The 12,989-nt window shown below is 37.9% G+C and overlaps 1 protein-coding gene across 2 annotated transcripts in view; it reads left to right on the forward strand.

Annotated features, from left to right (window-relative positions):
- Positions 1-12,989, forward strand: part of LOC103271546 (glomulin) — a 25,338-nt gene that overhangs the window by 10,544 nt on the left and 1,805 nt on the right. For both annotated transcript variants that reach the window (XM_021717728.1, XM_021717733.1), the window contains one exon: positions 12,550-12,661. In XM_021717728.1, coding sequence (XP_021573403.1) covers positions 12,550-12,661 — 112 coding nt within the window. The remainder of the gene's footprint in view (positions 1-12,549; positions 12,662-12,989) is intronic.

Below are 12,989 nucleotides of genomic sequence, written 5' to 3' on the forward strand. Positions count from 1 at the left end.
AAAAAAAAAAAAAAAAAATTCTCAAATTTTAAGTGTACATTCACTGAAGTTTTTTCTTTTTCTTTTTTTTTTTCGAGTCAGAGTTTCACTTTGTCACTCAGGCCGAAGTGCAGTGGCACACTTATGGCCACCGCAGCCTTGACCTGCTGGACTTAGGCAATCCTTCAACCTCAGCCTTCCAGGCAGCTGGGACTACAGCTGTGGGCCACCACACCCAGCTAATATTTTGATTTATTGTAGAGACAAGGTCTCACCAAGTAGCCTAGGCTGGTCTCCTACTCCTGGGCTCAGGCAGTCCTCTTGCCTCTGTTTTCCAAAGTGCTGGGATTACAGGTGTGAGCCACTGTTCCCGGCTCATTCACTGGACTTTAACAAATGCATAGTTCTATACAAACCCATATCAATATAGAACATTACTATCATCACGAGAAGTTCCCATGTGCTGCTTCCCAGTTAATTTTGATTTCATTGTTCCACCTACTCCTGCCAGGAGCAACCACTATTCTGGCCAAGTGCTGTATGTCATTTATTTTGCATAACCCTATAAGAAAAGTACTCTTTATTTTTTTATTATTTATTGTCATAGATAATGGTGCACGGGGCACACATCTGGTAAGTGGTAGAGACAGCTATGACCCCAGGCCATAGCCTGAACTTTTGAAATCACAAACTAAATCCTCACTCTTAAAAGAGCTTGTGATAAAAAATAGAAAAGATACAACACAGTTCAGTAGCAATAGAGGCCCTGGGGCTCCAGGAAGGTGTCCTTAGTGTAGGATGTGACTGCTTGCTTTTGAGCAGTCAAGAAAGGCTGTGCCTACATAAGAGATTTTTTTATTTGCCTGACAGGAAGAAAATCCTGTTGCTTAGCATTATAGATTTGTTAAGTATGGAGTCTAGTGTAATACAGAGGCAGCAGGTGGTCTCTCCCTAGACGGCTGACTTGAGAGCAGTTGACATTGTGCAAGGTCTGCTGTAACAGCCACAGGTAACGCCTCACTTGTCTTTGGCATGCACACTGTATGGTGAAGAAAAGGATGCAGCCAGCTTATGGACTGCTTTCTTACTGGTTTTTAAAATGTTTTCTTAGTGATCAAATAGACTAAATGATTGCCATATAAATGACCATGAGAATTATCTGTGAAATTAGCAAAAAACCCATCCCAACATGGCAACATGACATGTTTGAGGCAGCTTTAGAGCCTATCCATCATGGAAGCATTTCTCCTGAGTGCAGTTACAGTTAAGTTGTGAATAAATGAGAGGCAAACCTGTCTACTGTGGTTAACCAAAAAATGGCAAATGAGTTTTTAGAAGTTTTGGTTAAAGAAGAAACAAAATGATACGTTAATGATACTGATTTAGGGCAAATTATTCAAAAGGACACCTACCAGTACCTATTTTTGGCCAGGTAAGTGTGCTACGAGGATAACTAGTTGGTCACATGAAAAGCTGAAACAGTCAGAAAGGTGAACATGAAAAGTAAATAAGAATAGAATCATTCAAATACAAAGACAACCAAGTGATTTACAGTGAACAATCATCTGTTTCTTCTGCTATTTTGGGTTACTGTCAACTGACTTATTCCCTTCATAAGCCATTTCCCACCTCGCCCTACTATTTCGTGCCTCTCTAACTCCCTGCATAATTTACAGGCACCTTCTCCCACTCTGCAGTTGCACATACTCTTAAAAAAATAGTATTGTATAAACCATGTCTCCATCTTTACTGGTGAAACTTGGTTTTTATACCAAATGTTCTGTTTGGCGGGTATCTTTAAGTCATTATTGTTTTGAATTACATAATTTATTTTACTACATAGCCCTTAGTCATGTAATCTCCTTCTGTCCTGTGTACTCAATATACTTTCCCATCCATTTGCTTACGCATTCTTTTTCCTAAATAATTTGTTATTAGACTATGTAAAATGAAAGCAAGTTCAAGGGAAACAATGTATATATATATATGCTTTTCATTTATGAAAAAAAACTAGAAACCTCTTGTGTAAGTATATATACACATATATAGTATAATTCCATCTAACTCATATTTGGGCTGATTTAAGTTTCTTTTTGTGAGATAAAACATGGATATTTTCAGAGCTCAGTGACTTCAGGTGATAAATGTTCCTTAATATTACAAGTGGCAAAAGCTCTGCAGTATTACTTCATAAATAAGAAGACATACAGATCAGGAGAAAGGGGAAAGCTGGGTCTCGTTTACGTCCTTCTTTTTATTTCTTCATTACCATTGTTAACTGTATCCTTTGCAAGGTTTCTGCCTGTTCTGGCAATAAATTTCATGGTAGTGTAGAACTGCCCGGTCTCTTTTGTGAGTGAGGTAGGCTGCAGTGAATTTTGAAATGCATAGTTTTCTGGAGCTTTTTTCAATCAGAGTCTACTCTTATCTCCCAAGCTGGAGTGCAGTGGCATGTTCATGGCCCACCACAGCCTCGATCTCCTGGGATCGGGTGATCCTGCTACCTCAGCCTTCCAGCTGGGTCTAAGGCAAACACCACAATGCCTGGCTAATTTTTGTTTTTTTTTGTAGAGACAGGGTCTTGCTGTGTTGTCCAAGCTAGTCTCAAACTCCTGGGCTCAAGCAATTCTCTCATCTCAGCCTCAAAGTTTTGGGATTACAGACATAAGCCACCATACCTGCCCTTAAAAGTATTTTTTAATAGTTCTTTTTTTCTTAGGATCTGGTAACCTTTATGTAAGAGAGAAAAATTAATATTCACTCCTACATGCTTCTACAAATAATACAGTTGTTTATTATAGCAAAGATCTGTGGAATTATGCTGAACAGAATGTGTAACCAATTTTCTTTAGCCTCCTTTTGGCATGGTTATGGGTTGCGTAATAAAATAAATTATTGCCATTGAAAACAACCATGGCTTTCATATTTAAAGATTTTCTAAATTTACACTGTCCAATACAGTAGGCTATTTAAATGTAAATTGATTACAAAAAGTTTTTTTTTAGTCGGAGGCTCACTCTGTTACCAGGGCTGGAGTGTAGTGGTCCAGCCACCACTTACCACAGCCTTGACCTCCTGGGCTCAGGTGATCCTTCCACCTCAGCCTTCGGAGCAGATGGCGCTACAGGTGTGTGCCACCACCCCTGGCTAACTTTTTGTAGAGACAGTTTCTCACTATGTTGCCCAGGCTGGTCTCAAACTCCTGGGCTCAAGCAATCCTCCTGCCTCAGTCTCCCAAAGTGTTGGGATTGAAAGTGTGAGTCACTATAGCTGGCCTAAATTTATTTAAATTTTTTAAAAATAAAAAATTCATTTCTTCCATGGCATTTGATGGCACTGTTGTAGATAATTGTTTCCCAATATATGGTTCTAATCAAAATCACTTGAGAATTTAGTTTTATGGTAAATGTAAATTATTTACATTTAAATGGTTGGGGGTTCAACCCCAAATCTCAATCAAAAACTGAGTAAAGCATAGAAATCTATATTTTTAACTAACATAGTGTAAGCCCCCATATACTATGACTTATGAGTAAAACTTATGTTATGAGGTATCATTTGTATATGGATAATATTGTTTATTTAGACCTGAATAATAAAATGATGCTATGTATTAAAACGTAGGGCCGGGCGCGGTGGCTCATGCCTATAATCCCAGCACTTTGGGAAGCCAAGGTAAGAGGATTGCTTGAGCCTCCAGGTTCAAGACCAGTTTGGGCATCTTGATGAGGCCTCATCTCCACAATAATTCAAAAAATTAGCTGAGCATGGTGGCATGTGCCTGTAATTCCAGCTACTTGGAAGGCTGAGGCGGAAGGATCACTTGAGCCCAGTAGGTTGAGGCTGCGGTGGCTGTGAGCATGCCATTGCATTCCAGCCTGGGCGACAGAGTGAGACTCTGACTCAAAAAAATTAAATTAAATTAAATTAAATTAAAAACTTATAGGATGCAGCAACACTGGTATTTAGAGAAAAATTTCCAATTGTAAATACTTATTAGAAGACTGGACACTATTGAGTGAATTTCTGGCAGGTTTGATTTGACAAATGCATGAAGATAATATGTTAATTAAAAAGGGAGTATAAGTACAAATACAGGAAAAATGGTAAGAAAATTACATGAAAACAGTAAGTTTGAAAACATTAACAAAATGGAATTCTTAGAAAATGTAACTTAACAAAACTACCACAAACAATCTACTAAGAGAAAAAATCCAAGGTCAGACCATTTTACCGTGCTTCAAGAAAGATAACTCAAATCTTTTTCTTTCTTTTCTTTTTTCTTTTTTCTTTTTTGAGTCAGCCTAGGCTGGAGTGCAGTGGCACACTCAAAGCCATTCCAGCGACAACCCGCTGGGCTCTGGCAATCCTTCCGCCTCAGCCTTCCAAGTAACTGGAACCACAGGCGCATCTTACCATGCCCAGCTAATTTTTGACTTATTGTAGAGACAAGGTCTCGCCAAGTTACCCAGGTGGGTCTCAAAGCCCTGGGTTCAGGCAGTCCTCTCACCTCAGCCTCCCAGAGTGCTGGGCTTATAGGCATGAGCCAACGCGTCCGGCTCAAATCTTTTTTTTTTTTTTGACTTGGGGTCTCACTCTATCATCCAGGCTGGAGTGCAGTGGCACAATCATGGCTCATCCCAGTCTCAACCTCCTGGGCTCAAGTAATCCTTCTGCCTCAGTCTTCAGGTGCATGCCAACAAACTCAGCTAATTTTTTTATTTCTTATAGTGACAAGGTATCACAATGTTGTCCAGCTTGGTCTTGAACCCCTGGGCTCTCAAGCAATTCTCCCACTTTGGCCTCTCAAAGTGCTGAGATTATAGGCATGAGCCACTGCAGTGATAACTCAAGTCTTATATAAAATATTCCAAAGACTAGAAAAAGAATAGTTAACGGCTAATACTATGAGTCTATTTAGTAAGATATGACCTTCACATCAAAACAGACAAGAACAATATGCAGGAGTAAAGTTGCAAGCTAATTTCACTTATGAATTTACATACTAATATTACCAAGCCAAATCCAGTCAAAAAAAAAATTTTTTTTAATTATAAGATCAAGTCTGGGGTTTTTTTTCCAGTAATGGAAGTTTACTGTAATTCAGAGATTAAACACTTGATTATGTCAGTAGCTACTAGATACATTCAACACATATCATGAGAAAAATTCTTAGCCACCGAAAAGATATAATTTACTATATACAGTTGTAATGAAAACATAAGAAACCTAGGAGTATGTGTACAAAAGATGTGTAAAACCTTATAGAAAGAATAACAGAAGGCATACATAACTGGAGAACTGAATGACATTATAGATGGTAAGACTTGGTATCTTAAAGTTGTCAGTGCTTCCCAAATCTACAAATTCAGTATAATTAAAATCAAAACATCAACTGGATTTCTTAAAATGGACTTTAATAGGTTGACTCTTAAGTTGTGTATGGAACAGTTAAGGGCAATTAAGAATGTGAGCTCAAATTAGGGGAGGGAGAAAGGTTAAAAAAAAAAGGAATGTGAGCTCTGGCAATATAGCCACGGCAATTTTGAGGAACAAGGTGAGTGGAGGGGTATTTGCCTTACTAGATAGCATACTTTATTATAAAGCCACACTTTTTGGTGTAGTGTTGCTAAAGGAATGGATAGATTGACCACTAGGATACAATGGAGCCTAAAAAACAGATTATTAGGAAACCTAATATACGAGATGATGATATTAGCTTGTATTTATTGACAGCCATATGCCAAACTCTGCTTTAAGTATGTATTAACTCATTTAATCTTCCTGTGAGGTGTATGTATGGCTGTTGTCCTCATTTTACAGATGAGGGAGAGGAGGTATGGTGACGATAAGTATACCTTGCCCAAAATCACATTGCTACTTGATTGAGCAGTGAGTTTTTGAAGCTGGGCAGTCACCAGAGCTCACATTCCTAATTGCATCACTGCGTGCTACTCACTTTCTGAGATGGAAACACCGTTACAAATTAGAAGGGAAGGGTGGGGACTATTCAACAAATGATGCTTGGTAGTCTGACATATACGTGGGGCAGGATGGATGTCTGTCCTACATAATACACAAATTCCAAACAGAATGAAAGATTTAAAATGGAAAACTTAGAAATGTTTAGAACATATTATAAGAGAATATCTGTGTGACTTAAGGATAGGGAAGGGTTTCTTAAGTAAAAAAAATCACTAATCACAAAAGACTGAAAAATGTAATGACATTAGAACTAAAACTATCCAAGAAAAGAAAAAATGTACAATTAGCTACAAAGAAAAAGTATGTGTATGAAATATCTTCATTCTTCCAATAATTAATATAAAAAAATAAGTAGCCACAAAGCAAGAAGGAAAAGACTACACCCCAATCAGAAAAAGAGGCAAAGGATACATAGATACTCAACAGGCAGCTGACAGAATGTTGAATTCTCAAGAAGCACAAGAAAAGATTCCCAGTCTCATTAGAGTTTATAGAAATATAACTTAAAACTGCAATGAGGTACCATTTGTACCCATCAGAATGACAAATGTTAAAAATGGGTAGCATAGATGAGGATGTGGAATAGTGATGAGACAAATTGGCACAATTACTTCTGGAGAGCAAGTTGGCGACATCCAGTAAATTTAAAAATAAGAGTTCTCTAACTCAGCAGCTCCTTCCCTCGGTGTGTAGTTTAGAGCACCATTCTTCAAACTGCTGGTCATAACCACATCTCTTAGTGAGTCATGAAACCAGTTTAGTGGGCCAGACTGAGATTTTTACAAAATAAAATAGATTATACTGGAAAACATCAGATTGCTTTCACAGATTCTTAGTAAGAGTTATGCATGTTGCAACAGATTCTGTGGCCAATTTTATAAAGAATGATGTGACAAAAACAAAAGTGGTTTTGACATATTGGCTAGGAATAAGATATTTATTCTGTTGCTTACCAACATCTCTTACGATGTATTTAAAGTCAGTTTGACCATTAACAGAGCAGAAGGGTTAACATTGTACAGTTTCATTTTATAGTAACAGCACATTGTTAGTTGTGAATCTATTTTTTTTTTGAGTTGGAGTCTCACTGTCACCCAGACTGGAGTGCAGTGGCCGCTCCCGGCCACTGTAGCCTGGACCTGCTGGGCTCCGGTGATCCTTCCACCTCAGCCTTCCGAGTAGCTGGAACTACAGGCACACGCTACCACACCCGGCTGATTTTTTGATTTACTGTAGAGATGAGGTCTTGCCAGGTTGCCCAGGTGGGTCTCAAACCCATGGGCTCAGGCAATTCACTCATCTCAGCCTCCCAAAGCACGGGATTACAGGTCCGGCTGTGAATCTATTTTTATATGCTCTCTATAAAATTGTCCTTTGCTTTCTTCTTTTTCTAATAAACTATGAAAACTTTAAAAAATTGTCCAATTTTAGAATCAAATTTTTAAAATAATCTTTTCATGTGTTTTCAGAATGAACTTTATTAGGGAGGCTTTTCCCCCCTAATTCATGACAATTGTAAAACTTAAGCATAGGTAAATGGAACTAAAATATTTCTGCATTAGAAGAAAAATAAAAAGAAGTAAAACATACAGAAGCATGTTCAAGTTGAACTGCTGTATCTGGAACTATAAATAGTGACAACATGTGTAGAATATTATCTCTACAATTAGCATACTTTGACTTCACTGATGCCACATTCTAAAAAAGAAAGAGGACAACTGTGAGATTTTAAAGTTACGATTATTTAAAATAGTTTTATCAAAAGTAAAAACACAGCTGGGTATAGTAGCTCATGCCTGTAAATCCCAGAACTTTGGGAGGTGGAGGTGGGAGGATTGCTTGAGCCCAGGAGTTCAAGACCAGCCTGAGCAACATAGCAAGACCTTGTCTCTTCAAAAAAAAAATTTTGGTTTTTTTTTTGAGTTGGGAGTCTCACTCTGTCGCCCAGACTGGAGTGCAGTGGCTGCTCCCGGCCAACGCAGCCTCGACCTGCTGGGCTCCGGCGATCCTTCCGCCTCAGCCTTCCAAGTAGCCAGAATTACAGGCGTTCGCTACCACGCCTGGCTAATTTTTTGATTTTTATTGTAGAGATGAGGTCTTGCCTGCCCAGGCGGGTCTCGAACCCACGGGCTCAGGCAGCCCACTCACCTCGGCCTAATTTTTATTTTTTTGAGTTGGAGTCTCACTCTGTCGCTCAGACTGGAGTGCAGTGGCTGCTCCCGGCCACCGCAGCCTCGACCTGCTGGGCTCTGGCGATCCTTCCGCCTCAGCCTTCCGAGTAGCCAGAATTACAGGTGCGCACCACCTCGCTCGGTTAATTTTTTGATTTATTGTAGAGATGAGGTCTCACCACGTTGCCCAGGCAGGTCTCGAACCTGTGGGCTCAGGCAGTCCACTCACCTCAGCCTCCCAAAGTGTGGGATTACAGGCTGAGCCACTGAGCCCAGCTCAAAAAAAGTTTTAAAAATTAGCCCACTGTGGTGGCACACACTTGTAGTCCCAGCTACTTGGGAAGCTGGTAAAGTAGGATCACTTCAGCCCAGGAGTTGGAGGCTGGGGTGAGCCATGATCATGCCACTGTGCTCCAGTCTGGGCAACACAGTGAAACCCTGACTTAAATTTTTAAAAAAGCAAATACAGTGAAAATGATAGACTCTACTATGTTGTTAGTTTTCTTCTGAGTGAAAGTTTAAAACTTTAGAAATTAAAGGTATCTAGAAACAACATACGCAACTTGTGGAAAAGGCCCCCTAATATTTTTAAAGATGAAAAGTTTCCAACGTATTTTTTAGTCTTTCCATAAGCTAATTAAAAAAAAAAACACCCTTATTATCCGTGTATATGATTGTGTTATCATTTGGCAAAAGAGAATATGGCTTACAAGGAGCTGGACAAATTACTTTCCCAGCACATATGGATATGCATGCAGTGTTTGATAAATCTATTGCATTATTTTTTTAGTATGTTTTAATTGTAGCACAATGTTTTGTTAAAACCATTACTGGAAAACATCTAGATGCAAAGGTTATGATGCTTCTTGATGAGAGGTCTAATTTTGTAACACTTTTAATGATTATGTAATTACTTACATTCCAAAGGAGAAAGTTTAAGCAGTAAAGGAAAATGTTCGATAAAAACTTATATTTGTTTTTTAAAATCCTGACTCAGTAATTTAGGTTAAACATGTTAGCCAAAGAGAATTAACTAGTGAAGTTTAGTTCTACATTTATACCAGTGAATGAATATGAAACTTGATCATTCTGGAAAAGAGATTTAGGAGAAAGTCCGTTATTAAGTAAAACTGAAAGTGTGAAAGAAAAAAAATCTTCAACTGAGTACAACTTTTATAAAAGGAAAATCTTTCCTGTACTTTGGATACAAGTTCTTTATCAGGTTATGTTTTTGCAAATATTTTCTTCCAATCTGTGACTAGTATCGTCATTATTCTAATGGTATTATTCAAAGAGTGGAAATTTTAATATGTATGAAGTCCAACTTATCAATTTTATTCTTTTATGATTAATGCTTTTTGGGTCTTGTCTAAGAAGTATTTGCTAACTCAGATCTCAAAGATAATCTTCTAGGTTTTCTTGTAGAAGTTATCTAGTTTTAGGTTTTACATTTATGTCAATTATCCATTTCAAGTAAATTTTTTGTATAGTGTGAAATAGGGGTTGAGAGATTTTTTTTCCTTTGACCCCGTGCTATCTGTTGAAAAAGTTATCCTTAGTTTGTTGGATTAGCTTGGCAACTTTATCAAAAAGCAATTGATCTTAAGAGTCTAGGTCTATTTTTGGACTCTATTCTGTTCTATTGACCTATGTCTACTCTTTTACCAATACCACACTGTTTTGATTACTGTAGTTTTATGGTGTTAAACTCGAGTAATGAGTCTGCCAACTTTATTCTTATTTTTCCAAGATTGTTTTGGCTATTTTAGGTTCTTTACTTTTTCATATACAGTATTTTTTTTAGGGGGGGGGCAGGGTTTTGCTGTTGGCCAGGATAGCCCTATATAAATTTTAGAATCTTGTCAGCTTCTACCACAAAGGGTTACATTTATAATTCCATGTATATGACTTTCTAGGAAAAGCAAAAATTACATAAAGATCAGTGGTTGCTGAGTTGGTGGGGGGGGACGGGCTACAAAGGGACACAAGGAAACTTCTGAGGTCATGGAAGTATCTTTACAGTGGCTGTGGTTACATGAGTGTGTATCTTTGTCAAAACTCTGACTGTACAGCTAAAAAGAGTGTATTTCCTGTATATAAATGATAAGCCTCACTTTGAAAAATAATAAAAAGAACCAGGCTCCATATCACATTAAACTGGGATTACCCCATGAGCAGGCAAGCACATCCACTTAGTGCATAAAATCTCTTAACGTTTATATTTGAATTGCTTATTTTAGGATTTTTCTACGTTATATTTAAATATTAATAAAATATCTGTTGTATATAGAAAGGATTTTGGGGAAAACATTTCAACTATATAAATAAATGTGCTTGGAATTGTGATGTGAATCATATTCCTTACTGTGAACCATGGTAAAGGTCATTTGATAAACAATACCCTACACAGCTTTCACCCCATGTGAATAGCTAAGCATATTTCAGTGCTGCATTATTTTGAAATACCAAAAAACTGGTAACAGGATAGCCTGTATAATGGGATGTCTACACCAATTAAAATGAAAGAATTAGAGCTACAACACAAATAACTCAAAAACATAAGACTCCGACTCAAAAAAAAAAAGTGATAACGTTCATTAGGAATGCTAAACACTCAGGCTTTAGACAATGCCTGCTTCTTGAATAAGTATGTGGTACTTTTTAAAAAGTAAATTAAGTGTTTCCTTTAGACAAAGCTAGGTGTGAATAAAAAGTTGTTTTCTCTATTACTTTTATGTTTGAATGTGTCTTAATCTGTAGATTGTTAATATACAGTTCACTTGTTGAATCTGTTGTGAAATATTTTCATTAATCCCAGTTTTTCACTAAACATTTTAAAGAACATTTGTAATAGAATCATTACAACATACATACTTAGATAAGTTCACAGATGCTGAGTGAAAAGGTATGCATATTTTTTAGATGTTTAGATCCTCCCTAGAATTCAATTTTTCTTTTCAGAATAGAAGAAATGAGAAAGGACAATAGATATGAAAAGGAGATGTGTGTGAAAGTCATTAATGTTACCAGTTATTCAACGTAGATATGTATAGGTTTTATTTGGGGCTGTAAGCGAATCAAAATAAGTCCATTACAAAATAGGTTTTCCAGTGGTCCATTTCATTGCTCTGGTTAACTGGGTTCCTGCATTTTCCTTTTTTACCTAAGATATTTTCCTTTATAAAGAGTACTTAGAAACACAATAATACCAATGGATTTTTTTTTTTTCCTTGTTGAGACAGGGTCTTGTTCTGTTGCCAAGGCTGGCTTGCAGTGGTGCCATCTTAACATAGCTCATTGGAGTCTCCAACTCCAGGGCTCAAGTGATCTTCTCACCTCAGCCTTCCAAGTAGCCAGGACTGTAGTTGCATGCCACCTCATCTGGCTAATTTTTTCACTTTTTTGTAGAGACGGGGTCTTGCTTTGTTGCCCAGGTTCTTGGTCTCAGGTGATCCTCCAACCTTGGCTTCACAAAGTGCTGAGATTACAGGCATGAGCCACTGTGCCTGAACTCTTCTTTCTTTTTTAAAAAATACAAGACTCCATGACTCCCCTCCTTTAGTACTGTAAGAGAAAATGCTGACTGGGCGTGGTGGCTCAGACTGAATGGCAGCACGTTGGGGAGGCAGAGGCAAGAGGATTGCCTGAGCCTATGGGTTCAAGACTACTAGCCTGGGCACTTTGGTGAGACCTCGTCTCTACAATAAATAAAAAAATTAGCCAGACATGGTAGCGCACGCCTGCAGTTCAGCTACTTAGAAGGCTGGAGTGGGAAGGATCGCCTGAGCCCAGCAGGTCGAGGCTGCGGTGGCCATGAGCGTGCCACTGCACTCCAGCCTGAGAAACAGAGTGAGACCCCAACTCAAAAAAAAAAAGAAAAATGCTCTTGGAATATAAACCTCTAAGATACATGACAAAATAACCCCAAGCTGTCTTCAGCAGACAGAATCATCTAAGTTGGTCACCAAGGAAGTCAAATGTGTTAGAAAAGTTTCCATCAATAGGGAAGGGAAAGAATCTTCTAGATCTGTGGCAAGACTATCAAACTGAAATGTCATATGTTAAAGGCATATACAAGGTAGGGTCATGGTGGGGATGGCTTATGGGGGAAGAGAAATGTCTCAGCCTGTGTGAATAATTTTTCTCATGGATAAAACTTGCACATTACACATCTCAAAATCAGGAGGTATCCAGATGGTGCAGTAATAAGTGTAGTGTTCTAAGTACATTTCTTTACATTGGTATCACATTACTAGATTTTATAATAAATGTATTATTTAAACAGTAAACTCCATTGTGAAAAGCAAGAACCATGTTTCATTCCTTTTTGCTTTTCTATCTCTTAACACACTTAGTAGTAGGTAATCAATACATGTTGAACCAAATAACTTATTCTTTCATTAATTCTGAACAGACTGGATTATGGACAGAACTTGGAAAGATTGGGAATAATTTCTTAAAGCCACTCCATATGGGACTTAATATGTCAAAAGCACATTATGAAGCAGAAATTAAAAACAGCCAAGGTTGGTAATGTATAATTTTGCTTTCAGTTGGCTCTTAAAAATTAATCAAATTTTGGAGCAGTCATACTTATATTCCAATATAAGAACTTATATTCAAATATAAGAACATTACATATTTTATGTTTATTTATACTGAGACCGTGACAGCTAAGTCATTTTACTAATAATTAAAATGATTTTTAGCAGATTTACAGTAAGCCAACTTAACACTGAAATTGGGTTAATAAGCCGGGCTTGGTGGTTTAGCCTGTAATCCCGTGCCTTTGAAAGGCTGAGGTGAGTGGATTGCCTGAGCCCGTGGGTTCGAGACCCGCCTGGGCAGCAAGAC

The sequence above is a fragment of the Carlito syrichta genome, unplaced genomic scaffold, assembly GCF_000164805.1.
Source record: "Carlito syrichta isolate Samal-C Ts95f unplaced genomic scaffold, Tarsius_syrichta-2.0.1 Scaffold109693, whole genome shotgun sequence".
NCBI classification, from domain to species: Eukaryota; Metazoa; Chordata; class Mammalia; order Primates; family Tarsiidae; genus Carlito; species Carlito syrichta.